Genomic DNA, 14,125 nt, shown 5'->3' on the forward strand with positions numbered 1-14,125 from the left:
AGAGAGAGAGAGAGAGAGAGAGAGAGAGAGAGAGAGAGAGAGAGAGAGATTTGGACTCGTATCTCCCTGTACATAAACACGTGGGCGTGTGTATTTCAGGACTCACGGAACCTCATTGCGTATGTAGGACAGTCGGTCTCGCTCGAAATGAAGACGAATCGTTTCTTGTCGACGATCGAGATTGGCCCTGAGGGCGTCTCGACGCCGTTCCGCCGGTAACATTAGGTGCGGACAATGAGATTGGAAAAACAACATCGCGTCGAGGCTATCCCTCTAACGGTACACCATGCCGCTTCTATAAAACCCGCGTATCAGCACCGTGGCGACGTTATTCGGGACAGAGAGTCTCGCGGAACACCGTATCCCCGTAGTGTCGATGAAATGATCGTCTACCACCGCGCGTCAACCACCGTGTGCATCTTGGCATCGTTGTTGCTTTGCCTGACATCATGCACTCTCGGCGAATACGGTAGGGACGATTCCATCTCTTGGAGCGTATTACGAGGACCGTCTTCCGAGCGGTTTGAACAACGTTCGCGTCATTGCGAACGAGTTTGCGGGAGGGTGAAGGAAGAGCCGCGCGAAAAAAAGGGATTTTTCTGTCGTTACGTGCGGACGTGCCACCATCTCGCCATCTCGTTTCATCTCTTTTCCACTCGCATTGCGCTCCGAATATTCGGTTCTCGATTATGAATGTCTCGACGAGTGAGTTGTTTGTTGTCGGTTGCGCCCGCAGAATCGAGGGAGATGTCGAACGGCGAGTCGAGCGAGTCGAGGTTGCCGGGGAACAACTTTGGCTCGTGCACCGACGGTAAATGCATGAAACGCACCACGCAGGAAATCACGGGCGGCATGTGGTTCGGCCCGCGTCTGGGAAGACGACGTAGATCGGGCGAGAGGCCGGAACTGAGCCCCGAGATCGAAGCGAGCGCTCTGGACGGGACACACTGGACTCTCGTCAAAATCCCAGGTGAGATTCTCGAGATTCTCCCGCCGAGCGGAGATTTCCGTCTTTTCCGTCGCTGTTCTCATCGCGCGAATCAGCCATCGGAAAAGCTAGCGACATGTATACATACGAAATGAGTTCCAGCTAACGACAAGAGGCAACCGACTCAATTTACGCCGCGTCTGGGACGCGGCTCCAGCGAGGACCTCTTCTCCTATGGAGACGCGATGGACAGGAGCGAGGAGAACGAACGTCCGTTACCGCCGCTTTTCGCGCCGCGTCTAGGACGTCGGCTTCCTTGGGCACCGTCGCCGAGACTCGGCCGTCAATTGCGCAACGCGCTGCGAAAGATGTAGGCATCGCCGCGACGACGCACGGCTGGACACCCCGACGAGAAACGGCGAATTGAAATTATAGCGCAATTAAGATACAGAAAAAGACAAAAAAGAAAAGCGTCTATTTTTCTTCCTAAAACTAGCCGCTACTCTCTTTTACCTGTCTCACCAGTTATCGCGCGCGCGATTCTGTGTATTCAAACTCTTAAACGCGCACAAAGGTGACAAGTGTGTGGGATAGTGCATGCACGCGCGCCGCTAGTTTGTACATGGAAAATGATTAACGCTATTTTCGGCTTCGAGAAGGGTTGAGACATCTCTCTCTCTCTCTCTCTCTCTCTTTCTCTCTCAAGAGGAAGCGAGAGAAAGAAGGGTAGGGTGCCGAACTACAGCTTGTAATTTCTCGACCGGAACTACCGCGAGCCATGTGGCAACATGGAAGATGGTCATAATCATAAAACTCAAAAGCAGCAGATACATGTTAGTCTCCGACCCCTTTTGTACAACGGTATATCGTATATCGAGAATCATCCGTTTTCGACAAAGTATTCAGAATATTAATGATTATCGTTCCGATATGTTGTACCAATTGTTTGCGGGTAATGTAAAATATTTTCAGGTAAACATTTTTTTCGGAAGCTTCATCTAATGCGAGACAGACTCGCAATTTCTTTGGGCAAATATTTTTAATAAAGAGATGGAAATACACCCGTTTCGACATTTTTGTGCCCTTCATTTGCCACTGCAAACAGGCGTTATACGATTATATAATATCAGTTATTACCACTTATTTACTGAAATAATTTCGTTGAAAATATTCAACGAAAGAGTTGATAATTTATAGAGAAGTAAAATGAATAGCAATGAGAATCTCTAGAATAAAACTACGAGAGATCGACGTAAGAGGTAAATTACTTTATAATCTTTTCTCAAATAATATTCTCAATGTAAATTAATTCATGGAATGGAATTATAATTTATGGGAGGGGCGGGCACATCTGTTTATGTGGCAGTGATATTCAGAGAAGGAACTTTGACGCGATCACACGTATACAAAACGATATGGAATTATCGCTTATAAATAAATAATTGCCCCTGTGTCTATCACATGCGTGATATCAAATCAAGTACGCTTTGAATCAGAGCAAGTTCAATTTTCCATTGTACGAATACGGGAAAATTGGCTACGTTCAGAGCCGAGATTCGTTAGATTTGTCAAAGGTACATACACGAATCAACGACTCGCATACACACACACACACACACACACACAGATCTATCGCATATCGTGATTCTGCTGAACTTAACGATTAATCTTGCGTCAACTTGACAATTCTATCGTCGCGTATAAATCTCATTGAAATCGCGTTTCGATTCTTGAAAGAGATAAATTTACTTACCGAATTTTGCACACTAAGTCATCATCTTCTCAAACTTTTCCATTGGCGTCAACTTCGAATTGAGATCGCGCGAGGTTAACCGCGTCGGTTCATATCGAGTATGCTCGCATAAATAACGTAGACTGACTGCGGCAATCAACTGAGTACTCACTAACACGCTGTTACGATTGTTCAACATTTGTGACAGCTATTCGCACGCACGATCACGTTTTACGAGAAAAAATTCGAGTAATTCGCGCGGCACTTTGAGTACCAAAGCGATCTGCCGCGAAACAAACATGTCGGTCAGAGGCCGGTAATATAGTCTTATAAAACCGGTATAATAGTCACATTTAGGTTGCGTTTCAATATTACCTGCCAATATTGAAAACCTATAATTCATGTCACATATACTATAGATCTTCAGTATTGGCAGCGAATATCGGAACGCAACCGTAGTGTCATGATAAAAGCACTCGTGTCGCGATTGACGTAACGCGCATCATGAATTGTCCAATAAAACGATATCTCGATTATTATTCAGAAATTATATTTGTAATTATATTCAATCGTATTCCGCGATTACTCAAACGTAAAGTACAAAATCACTTATAAAAGGAGTAATTTTAATATTTCTTTGCACGGTTTTGTTAAAAAAACGAGTCATAATGTACAATAATATGAATATATAGATACAATGCGTGTGATAGAAATATTTTTTCGTAACCCTATATCTAGTAAATACATGTTGATGACGACAGTAACTTAATTAGCTTAAGAACTAGATAAAGAACGATATCGGATATCGGTTGGAAATATATATATATAATTTAAATAATAATGATATGATAAAGAGGCAAAAACATTTTTTTTTCAAATTATAACAAATATATTTTTTCCAGAAATATATACATACACACGCGTGTAGGTCCTTTAATATGTCTCGAGAAATATAAGCTTGTTACATCAATTTTTCTTCTTTCTACTTTTTACACAGGTACGACAGTTGATTATTTTAAACATATGAACAATAGGAATGTATTGCATTCATTATGTTCTCATGTATATATTATGTCACTGTTAAAATTTCACTTTTAGTTGTCCGTTTTAAGCTTGAATCTTATCTTGCAGCAACTTTTCAAGCTTGAGCGCATCTGCGGCAAATTTGCGAATACCCTCGGACAATTTGTTGGTCGCCATTTCGTCTTCGTTTAAAAGCCATCTAAACTCCGGCTCGTCCAAGTCGAGCTGTTCAAAATCACTCCTCTTTGCAGATTCCATGCTCAAAACTTTATCAACAGGCTCGTTGCTCTTATCCAATTCGTCCAGTAATTTCGGGCTTATAGTGAGACAATCACAGCCAGCGAGTTCTTTGATTTCACCTAATTATAGTATTAAATTCAAAAGATAAGCCAGAGTGTGTATATCAATAGACCTCCACACACATAAAAGTATCTTTTGCAATAAATTCATTAATGTCACGTAATTAGATATTTTTTAAATCTTTTTATTATCCTATTTTAGAATACTTGCCGACATTTCTGAATGAAGCACCCATTACGGTCGTTTTGTAATCAAACTTCTTGTAATAATTGTAAACTTTCTTCACGAAGACAACGCCTGGATCTTCTTTCGCTTCGTAAGACTTTTTATCCGTATTTTCTACATACCTAAAAGAGAATTTCGTTTTTTATTCTTGTGTAGAAATTCGAAAACAGATCAGATTTAACTATTTTTACCAGTCGAGAATTCTACCGACAAACGGTGAAATGAGAGTGACTCCTGCGTTTGCGCAAGCAGCAGCTTGCGCGAAAGAGAACAACAGCGTCAGGTTACAGTGAATTCCATATTTGTCCTCCAACTCTCTAAAATGTTATCATTGATCAATATATATTCGTAGAAAAATGTTTATGTATTAAAGATTGTAAACATTTATATATTATTTCGCTGAAAGATTATATAACGAGATAGTAATTTTAATCCGAAAAATAATTTCTTTTCCTTTACCTTGCCGCTTGAATGCCTTCCCAAGTTGAAGCGAGCTTGATCAAGATTCGATCCTTACTCACGCCGAGTCCTTCATACAAAGTAATCAAACGTTTCGCCTTCTCAATGCTGGCTTCCTTGTTGAAGGATAATCTGGCATCCACCTCTGTGGAAACTCTTCCAGGGATTACGTTCAATATCTCTTTGCCGAATAAAACGCACGTGATATCAAGGGCTGCTTCAACCTGCTCGACTAAAGTGCTGGGAAAAAGAGCCTCTACATTAATATTATAATAGGTTAGCTAACAATATTGAAGTTAAGAACTCGAACAAATTTGAAGAACTCGTACAAATTTGCAAGAAAATTATCAATATGACGTTATAGTAAAAATTCTCGTTTTATCTTAGGGGGAGATATGCGACAGCAACGTTACAATACCAATGTAGTTGAAAACAAGAAACTTTAAGCTGCAACATCTTGTGTGCAAATTCGCAACAGTTTTGTGTGTCGGAGTATACGTTAACAAATTGTATGTAAATACTTACGATCCAGACTTTTTACCGTATTGAGCAGCCTTCTCAATCAAATGTGCATATTTTTTTTGATTAGCAACAGCAAGGATCAAGGACGGATTCGTGGTTGCATCCATGGGCTTAAATTGTTCCATAACTGTGTCCACAAAGAAAATAATAACAATATTAGTGTTTATCTCAGTTATTTCTCATTATTTATTTATGACGACAATTTGTTGAAATATTTCCAATTCACTTATCATAGAGAGAGATAGAGGGGGGAGAGGAGGAGAGGGAGAGAGAGGGAGGGGGAGAAAAAGAGAGCATCTTACTCTTGGACTTTTTTTCTTTCGTTGCGCAGAGATCAAAGTGTTTCTTATATAACAGAATTTTTATCATTTATATAGTATGATAAACTTACGTTATACCTACACTTATTTTCAAAACAGTTTGACCTCTTTCCTGTCAATATAGTTTGAAACACAGCCAATGGTCCAACAAGAGAATTAAATAATCAAACAAGAAAACTAAACTAGAACTTCTGGGAATTAATTAAAAACAAGTTGTCTCTCTCACTACACTATTGGCTGCATTTTAAACTGCAACGAAAAAAGATTACTCAAACTAATTTGATTATACTGTAAGTTACAAAATGGCTTAGATACAATGAAGTTGGCTCAAGAAACTATCACAATTTAGAATCATTATCAAAGGGACACTTGTGCAATATTAACGTAATTAATAACGTAATTAATAATGTAATTATGAACATTAAATGATAATTATTAATAATACTAATAATAATTGATAATATAATAACTAACAAGTTCATTACACGTACACAGTAGTGACTTTCAACTTTGACAATTTGGCAAACTTCTAACTTCATTGTGGTCCATATTCTCAATTCACTTTTATCAATAAAAGAGAGCTCAGAATATCCATTGTATCTAAACTGTTTTGCAACTCATTGTAGTATATCGTAACCGTTTGGGGTTTCAATAATTCCTCATGAAACAATCGCACAAGTGAATTGTGTGAATGCAAAGTGAATGCGTTATTATCGTTTTGAAGAATAATAATTTGTCATCATCAAACTGTACCATAGAAAAAATAAATTTGTCACGTAAGAGTGGAAGAAATTAATTGATCAATGCAAGCAAGATGATAAGTAAAAATAACAATGATAGTTTCGGCTTATTATTAAGCGCGGATTATTATTATATATTCTAATTGAGTAAGCTATTCTATCAATTATTAATAAATTTTCACAATCGTGAAATTAATTCTGATAGTGCGAGATATCTTCAAATCATCCTGAATTTGCTATGAAGACTATGCCGAACTTTTCGGGCGTTTCAAGCACATTCAGGATCATTTTGGAACATATTGTGCTTCTTAGGTTTTGCGTGTGAGCAACTTGTTTTAGGTTTGACTTTACTTTCAGCTCAAAATGAACAATTTTGTAAAAGTGGATTGTTCTCTTTTTAAAAGTATTCAATTGCTCTTTGCGAATTCAGTAACACTTTCAACGATACTCTATTTGTTCGTAATATGAAGAATCACGCGATGAACATTAGCACAAAAAAAGAAAACGAGCTGTAACGTCTCCTCTCTTTCCCCGCTGTTCCTTGTGCGATGACCTTCGTCACCTTCATCTTTAACCAAATTCGAATGTTAATATTTACCTTCAAAATCGCCAGTGTCGGCGACCACCATAGTATGATCTTTCAGCTGTTTCAACGAAGTCATGGTTTTTACTTTTTTCGACTGCGGCTCGCTCATTGCCCAAATTATTTATATATCAGCAGAGGATGCAAACACACGCGTCTCACGCGATGTGTTCTTCAATTACCAACTGCAACGCGCGGCGGGTTTGCCAACAGTTCATAGATTTGCTCATTTTCGATGAACTTTTTGAACTAGTGCACTCTAAGGCTAGTATTCAGGGGGTCGATTGTGTATCTCAAAACAGTGAAAATGACAAAAGTGAGTAAATTTACTAGAATATTTACCAACTTCATTAGTCAATGTCTAGTGAATTTGCTCACTTCTGTAATTTTTATTCCGTTTCGAGATACACAATCGACCCCCTGAATCGAGTTTTATGGAGGATTCACACTGCGTTGATGTCCAATTTATATCCAATAAAGGAACAGCTTCCCAATGGAGAAACTGTCATTCGTATGTACTTGACCGAAAAAAATCGCTGGTTGGAAAACTACTCTTTTAAATCGTTTGTATTTCGTATGAAGAGTTTTGAAGTGAAATTGAAAAGATTTGTGAGTCGTTTTATTAATTGTAATTAATTGTTCATTTTTGGACCATGCATTTAGTCGAAATAATGGCCGGAGGTTAATTAAACAAAGTTCCGATGTGGTATCGTTTGTATTTCGTATGAAGATTTATGAAATATCATTAAAAAGGTTTGTGAATCATTTAGATAATTTTAATTAAATATTAAAAAATTGTGTAATTGGCCGAAATATAGATTTCAAGCGCTGCTGTGGAAGTACCGTCAGGCACGATCGGTAATCTACTTTTTACTTTCTACTTTTTAGATATTTTACAAATATATGATACTTTTTCATAATTTAATTTAGTGCTTCTAATTTTTCTAATAACTCATTGTTTTGTAATATTATTGTTACATATTTTACGAAACTATATTATCTGATACTGTTAATTCTTATAAATATACTATCCGCTACGCTACCCCAAAGGCCGGTTTATGATGGCCGTAATCCATCAACCATAGCCATCAGTATAATTACCATATTTTGCAAGAAAAATATTTTTGTACTATCTTAAAAAATGAATAGATTTTATATTGAAGCATATACAGGAAAACGAGATTTTAAAAAACTTCTCGAACCATTCCATAAGTTTCGGTATAACCGCCGTTACATTATGACGTGTTCGAACACCTGATTTCTTTTGGAATACATATCTCGGTACTTTGGATGAATGGGCAATAAAAATAAGTCTGAGTCCAAATAAAATAAGAAGAACCATTTCAATGTCATTACTTTTTTCATGGTAATAGTTTGCTGGATTTTGCTTATTCTCTATATGATCGTTTATAAGGGTGAATTTTAATATTAAAAAAAAAAAAGAAAAAAACGAATATTTCATCACTTTTACTTGTGTGTAAACGTGCGTAATATAAGGTTCGTTAATTAAAATCAAAGTTACAGAAATGTAAAAACGCTAATGTAAAAATCATGTGTATATTAAAATTTATGTAAATTAAGTACATAGAATATATACGTATGTATCAACTAGTTAGGTCCGTGTGTATGTATACATAACTTACAGGCCTGCTAATGCATCGTATAATGAAATATATCGAAACGATACATTATGTATAAAAGAGATGGCATTATATAAAAATAAAATTAAATAGTATACAATACACACACTCGTCGTTTGTACTTACAACAAACGAATGGAAAATTGTAATTTTTCTACAAGTTTTATTTGTGTGGAATATCTTAAAATTATCACAAGATACCTCGCAACATCGTTAAATCGTGGATATAAAAACATCATTGCATTCTTGATTCCGTTATATATACAATTTCACAATTTCATAATTTTGTCACGTTACATTTCATAAGATCAATTTGACCGACATTTCACCGGACGAATAACATTCGTTAAATATTTAGTAGCCACTTTATCTACAATCATATTATCATTTGTTCTGCTTTGTTTTATTAGATTTAACGGATTTGACGATCCCTTTGAATATCGTTAATTCGAGCAGCAGCTCGAAGGAAAATTTGGAGAAAACCGGTGAAATTGATCGTCGTTAAAGCTACGATACGACTCTTATTGCCGTGTTGCGTTTCCAATATTATCAGACTTTATTAGCAGGCGTATGCTTATCAAGGGGTGTTGTTTTCGGTTGATGGCCATACAAGAAAATCGAGCAAATGACGAGAAGTGCGCCTAGAGCAAATTGAAACGTTAAGCGAAAGTCAAACAGATAAATGGAAGCTATGCAAGAGATGATAATGGCCAGGGATGTGGCGAAGCCTTTCAGTATGTTGTCGGCATACTTGACCACCATGGCTACGATCAATCCTCCGCCTGCTTGTAAGACAACCAGATAGCCGATGAATAGATCATAGCCGAAAAAAAAGCCTTGCTTGCGTATGACATTACTGTCCTGTAAAAAGCAAGTACCTAGGCCGAACGGTATAGACAACACGCTCAATTGCACGTTTCGCATCCACACGGAGACGTCGGAACCCTTGAGTATTTTTTCAAAGTAAATGCCCGCGAAACCGGACAGGAAACACGCGCTCAGAGCGGCCGAGAAACCCAGCAAGTGATTCTGTTCTATGCCCGAGGGTACCAGTGCTTTTATGCTTTGAGCTAATTGCACCAGGACCACACCAATTACCAAGAGTACCAGAGCACCCCACTGAATGGTACGCAATGACTTGCGCAATATTGTTACCGCAAAGAAGGCCGTCGTTAAAATTTTCAATTGATATGTCACCTGAAAAAAGGATCAAATTTATTATTTGAAAGTTGTGTGCACACATTTTATGTATATATTGTGTGCACATTTTATATATATATATATATATATATATATATATATATTGTGTGTGTGTGTGTGTGTGTGTTACAGATGATGTCTCTTATATAGTATATTTTATCTCTTAGTATATATCTCTTCTCACACAATTTGTATAGATAGATACATCTGGATATATGCCTTACTTGATACGTAGCTGCATCCAGATTAGACGCAGATACATAAAGTAAGTTGTTTTGTATGATATACAAAAGGGATGGCACACAGACTTTCAAAGTATCCATGGGTTGCTTCACAATTGTTACATGTAGAGACTTATAAAATTTCTTCACGCTACCTTCTTCGATGAGTACCAATACCAAACATGTGCACAGCTTGACTACTTCAGCCATCACAACAGCTGCAATAAAGAGATGTTATTATACACATACAAATATACACACACACACACACACACACACACACACACACATATATATATGTATATATATATATATATGATAAAAAAGCTGCTCATTACATACAGAGAATATTGTATTATGAAAGCAGTATTGTGTTGCATAAAATTCAACTGATGATACTTGCCAGTAGAAGAAAGGAACATGTCACCTGCTCTGGTACGAGAGTATCGCATACTAAGGCAGACCATTGCATTTTGAAGTGTAAGTGTGATCAAGCTCACATATTTGAGTGTTTGTCCGGATTCTGTAATCCAAGTTTCAAAAATGTCCACCTTTGTATGGCAAGATAATCATAACTATTAGTTATTTATTTGTGTGAATATATATTAGTAATAATATCACTCACTCGTTGAGTTCTTGCTCATGTTTACAGTAGATTCTTAACTTTTATGAAATAATTTGTAGATATTTCTTCATAAACTACATTTTTTTTCCTGTAAGTTTTCAAATGCATTATTGGATAGAAACTATAGTCTTGATACCTTCAAGAAATATACTACAATTGTTACAATCATAAAGTGTATCATGATTGTAGCATACAAATATTACAAGCAAATTATTATTTTTGCTAGATTGCAGTACACGATATCTTAAGAATATAATTCTGAAAGTACATATTATTAATGTTAGAAATCATTTTTAAAAACAATTACTTTATAATCATACTTGTGTAATCATACTTAAGTGTATGTGAACTTTGATAATTTCTTAGACTTGTAATTATTAGCTGGACAATTCACAACTTTTCAAATAAATAAATCCCAAGAAATATGTGAAACGGTATACATTTATATTTAATTAAAAGGGCCATAGAGAGTGTTCGTAAGTTAAAACTTGTCAAAGAGATACACCTTTTCCGGAAAGTTTGACACGTTACAACGTGGTGCACGTCGTTAAAGGTCGTTCTACATTATGCAGGATTCACACCGCGTCCGATGTCCGATGTATGACTTTCGATATCCAATAGGAGAACAGCTTTTTAATATAGAATTCAATTCTCCGGGAACGGTGCACTTGGACACTATGCATTTGGATACAGCCAATCACAACCCCGTGTGATTAGAAACATTTGTAGGGTCCCTTGGAAGAGCGACTTGTGATTGGACTGTGTCCAATTGCCCCGTGTCCAACTGATATACACCCCAATTCTCCATTGGAAAGCTATTCTTTTATTGGATATCGGACGTCGGACATCGGACGCGGTGTGAATTCTGCATTAGTTGTAAACCGATCGCAAGCAGACGCAATTCTTATTGCGACAGCCAATCAGAAGCATCAATGGTGCTATTGACCTTAAAGGACGTTCTACATTCGTTGCAAGTCGATTGCAACTCTTGTTGCGACAGCCAATCAGAAGCGTCAATAGCACCATTGATGCTTCTGATTGGCTGTCGCAACAAGAGTTGCAATCGACTTGCAACGAATGTAGAACGTCCTTTAAGGTCAATAGCACCATTGATGCTTCTGATTGGCTGTCGTAATAAGAATTGCGTCTGCTTGCGATCGGCATGCAACTAAAGGTGCCGATACGTGGGACGTTCGAGCGTTAAAGTATTAGCCAATCAACGTATCAGGTTCCAGAAATATACTTGTAGTTCTTGTGGAAAGTGGCACGTTGATTGGCTACCGTTTTAACGCACGACTCTCGATACTCCCATGTAAAGGCACCTTAATGTAGAACGACCTTTAAAGGTCGTTCTACATTAGTTGCAAGCAGCCAATGATCGTAAGCAGCACTATTCCTGTTGTAAGCTAGTCGCAAGCAATAATCGCAAGGTTTGCCAAAGTTCAAAGTTTGCGCCTCTGCGATATAGCGACAACTAATCAGTATCGAGCTCCGCATATATAGGTTTATCAACTTTACCTGCATCAACTTTACCTGTCTGTTCTTGTTTGTTCGCTTCCATATTTAAACGTAAGTACTACTCTGCATGTTCATCTTGACTTTGGTTCCTTTTTCCTGTGACAGAGTCTTATAGCATGTTCGACTGGCTCTGGGTTAACCCGCTCTGAGTTATTCTCTGAGCCTACGTTTATTGGTCGAACAAATACTTATAAGCTTTATGATTGGCTAGTAGACACTTATGACGTCATTAATCGCTTACGGAGCGATTAACCTAGGGCCAGTCGAACACGCTATTATGGTGCGTTCAGATGGAAAAAGAAATAGCGTAACGGAACAATTACGGAAAAGAGATATAGTGGGGATCAGCCAATCAGAGTAATTCTGTTTTTGATCCGTCCTGTGGTTTGATAGGTAGGTTTCACATGGCAGAGAACTGTTACGGAACGGAACGAAAACGGAAAACATTCTAACCTATCAACATCGAGAATTGTAAAATTTTTGATTTACGACTAAAGAATAATTGACTATGATTGGTCAATTTTCTTGCGACTTGAAACTTGCAACTAATGTAGAATGACTCTAAAGGACCATCTACAATGGAAAATCGTACGCTAGCAGAAATTGAAATCATTCAATTGAAATCAAAAGAAATTGATCAATCATACTGGATTTTTATAAGAATAATCGATTGTGATTGGTCAATTTCTTACTACTACGATTCTCCATTGTAGATGGGCTTTAAAGGCTAGTTTATGATGGATGTAGGAATATCTGAACGGAGCGTATTTTGCGGGGAGTGAACTTACAGGGATGAGAGGAATGAAAGTTGGAAGTGATCACCAAATTTGGCGGCGGCCTATATCACGGAGCACAATAACTGCGTTCGGCATTGTAAATCGAAGAAATAGGATTGCTTTTTTACTTCGAAAATGCACAGAAGTGAGAGAGATACGAGATCTCGTATCTTTTTCGTTTCTTCATTTTCGAGATGAAAGAGCAATCCGACATCTTCGATTTACAATGCCGAACGCAGCTATTGTAGATCGAGACTTAAGGCTGGTTTATGATGATCGTAATCCGTTAACTTATGCTGGAACCGTAAAAAATTGACCAATTATAGTCGAATTATAGAAGAATAATCGACTGTGATTGGTCAATTTTATACGGTTCCGACATAAGTTAACGGACTACATCATAAACTAGCCTTTACTATACCGAATGCAGTTATTGTAGAACCAGCCTAAGGCCTGGAATGCAATATGCCGTATGTCGGAGTTGGATGTCGGAACTCAGCCGATGGTCCTATGAGGAGAACTCATTCTCGAAAAATAAATTCTGTCATGGGACCATCGGCTGCGTTCCGACATGCGACAGGGACATATGGCGTACTGTGTTCCAGATTTAACGTAGCTGGAGAAAGTATCCACTGTCTGCACTTGGAACAATTTGTTTCTTCGAGACGAAAATGTCGCTAGTTAGGAACCCTAGAAAACAAACTCTTCTATTGGATCCGTTGTACATTACTTTAGATGTCGTGCGTAGGCAAATCCTCCATCACGAAAAATCTACTCAGTTGCCGCTCTATGAACGAAATTTTTCGGCGAAGTGAATTGAATAGCAGTGACGAGTGAAAACGCCGAGTTGTTAGATGTGGTGTGCGATTTATTGTATGCATCTGTCGGCGAAATCACTTGTGGTGTTGAAGATAGAATAGATGTACAATAGTATTCAAGTTGAATTACCTACAAGCTACTAACGTCGTTCCACAAGATTACTGCATTTCTGTATAATCACCGGTGAGTCCATCTAAACGAATTCGTTGTTGCCTTTTCCCGAGACAGAGTTGTTTATATAGCACGTTTCTAATCAAATTTAATACGGTCTGCTTTGAAATATGCGGGAAAGTGATATGTGTCTTCAAAGTTTTATTTTGAAGTTGTACATGCATATTGTACACATACGTGTACACACACACACACACACACACACACACACACACACACACACACACACACACACACACGCGCGCGCGCACACACACCCACACACACACACACACACACACACACACACACACACACACACACACACACACACATATATGTAA

The 14,125-nt window shown here is 37.9% G+C and overlaps 4 protein-coding genes across 14 annotated transcripts in view; 2 read left to right on the top strand and 2 right to left on the bottom strand.

The window, feature by feature from the left end:
- The first annotated feature begins 91 nt into the window (after positions 1-91).
- Positions 92-2,345, top strand: LOC116848618 (PBAN-type neuropeptides-like). The gene is made up of 3 exons (XM_032824915.1): positions 92-469; positions 737-970; positions 1,091-2,345. Exons 1-3 carry the CDS (start codon positions 235-237, stop codon positions 1,300-1,302), a joined length of 681 nt encoding a protein of 226 aa, XP_032680806.1. The 5' UTR covers positions 92-234; the 3' UTR covers positions 1,303-2,345.
- A 1,181-nt stretch (positions 2,346-3,526) lies between these two features.
- On the bottom strand, positions 3,527-7,076 carry LOC116848661 (transaldolase). Of its 2 annotated transcripts, none has more exons than XM_032824978.1 (6): positions 6,848-7,076; positions 5,193-5,316; positions 4,668-4,907; positions 4,400-4,525; positions 4,194-4,330; positions 3,527-4,042 (listed from the first exon to the last, which is right to left on the bottom strand). In XM_032824978.1, the coding sequence occupies exons 1-6, from the start codon at positions 6,942-6,944 to the stop codon at positions 3,768-3,770; spliced, it is 999 nt and encodes a 332-aa protein (XP_032680869.1). In that variant the 5' UTR covers positions 6,945-7,076; the 3' UTR covers positions 3,527-3,767. The 2 variants fall into 2 exon arrangements, with proteins under 2 accessions (XP_032680869.1, XP_032680870.1); XM_032824979.1 differs by lacking the exon at positions 6,848-7,076 and adding an exon at positions 6,601-6,621.
- A 1,294-nt stretch (positions 7,077-8,370) lies between these two features.
- Positions 8,371-11,114, bottom strand: LOC116848570 (UDP-galactose translocator). 10 transcript variants are annotated; one of them, XM_032824813.1, is made up of 5 exons: positions 11,024-11,114; positions 10,519-10,606; positions 10,297-10,416; positions 9,897-10,111; positions 8,371-9,669 (listed from the first exon to the last, which is right to left on the bottom strand). In XM_032824813.1, the coding sequence occupies exons 2-5, from the start codon at positions 10,535-10,537 to the stop codon at positions 9,022-9,024; spliced, it is 1,002 nt and encodes a 333-aa protein (XP_032680704.1). In that variant the 5' UTR covers positions 10,538-10,606; positions 11,024-11,114; the 3' UTR covers positions 8,371-9,021. The 10 variants fall into 10 exon arrangements, with proteins under 10 accessions (XP_032680704.1, XP_032680709.1, XP_032680703.1 ...); XM_032824818.1 differs by having other exon boundaries at positions 10,297-10,444; positions 11,024-11,076; XM_032824812.1 differs by having other exon boundaries at positions 10,853-11,075.
- A 2,493-nt stretch (positions 11,115-13,607) lies between these two features.
- The window catches only part of LOC116848569 (putative protein FAM10A4), an 18,609-nt gene continuing 18,091 nt past the window's right edge, over positions 13,608-14,125 (top strand). Inside the window, exon 1 of the mRNA XM_032824809.1 lies at positions 13,608-13,814. The gene's annotated coding sequence lies outside the window, so the exon portion shown is untranslated. The remainder of the gene's footprint in view (positions 13,815-14,125) is intronic.

This window comes from Odontomachus brunneus, unplaced genomic scaffold (assembly GCF_010583005.1).
Source record: "Odontomachus brunneus isolate Ranch 3 - 2012 unplaced genomic scaffold, Obru_v1 Obru_scaffold_097, whole genome shotgun sequence".
Lineage (NCBI taxonomy): Eukaryota > Metazoa > Arthropoda > Insecta > Hymenoptera > Formicidae > Odontomachus > Odontomachus brunneus.

What these genes read in the sequence shown, in the direction of transcription:
- LOC116848661 (XM_032824978.1), bottom strand. Translation starts at nt 6,944, where the DNA reads ATGAGCGAGCCGCAGTCGAAAAAAGTAAAAACCATGACTTCGTTGAAA. An exon ending in CGACACTGGCGATTTTGAAG is followed by an intron (nt 5,317 to 6,847) that starts GTAAATATTAAC and finishes TTGTGGACACAG; the next exon opens with TTATGGAACAATTTAAGCCC. An exon ending in GTCGGTAGAATTCTCGACTG is followed by an intron (nt 4,331 to 4,399) that starts GTAAAAATAGTT and finishes ATTCTCTTTTAG; the next exon opens with GTATGTAGAAAATACGGATA.
- LOC116848618 (XM_032824915.1), top strand. Translation starts at nt 235, where the DNA reads ATGAGATTGGAAAAACAACATCGCGTCGAGGCTATCCCTCTAACGGTA. An exon ending in ATGCACTCTCGGCGAATACG is followed by an intron (nt 470 to 736) that starts GTAGGGACGATT and finishes TTGCGCCCGCAG; the next exon opens with AATCGAGGGAGATGTCGAAC. An exon ending in GACTCTCGTCAAAATCCCAG is followed by an intron (nt 971 to 1,090) that starts GTGAGATTCTCG and finishes AATGAGTTCCAG; the next exon opens with CTAACGACAAGAGGCAACCG.
- LOC116848570 (XM_032824813.1), bottom strand. An exon ending in CATGTTCCTTTCTTCTACTG is followed by an intron (nt 10,112 to 10,296) that starts GCAAGTATCATC and finishes TCTTTATTGCAG; the next exon opens with CTGTTGTGATGGCTGAAGTA. An exon ending in TGGATGCAGCTACGTATCAA is followed by an intron (nt 9,670 to 9,896) that starts GTAAGGCATATA and finishes TCCTTTTTTCAG; the next exon opens with GTGACATATCAATTGAAAAT.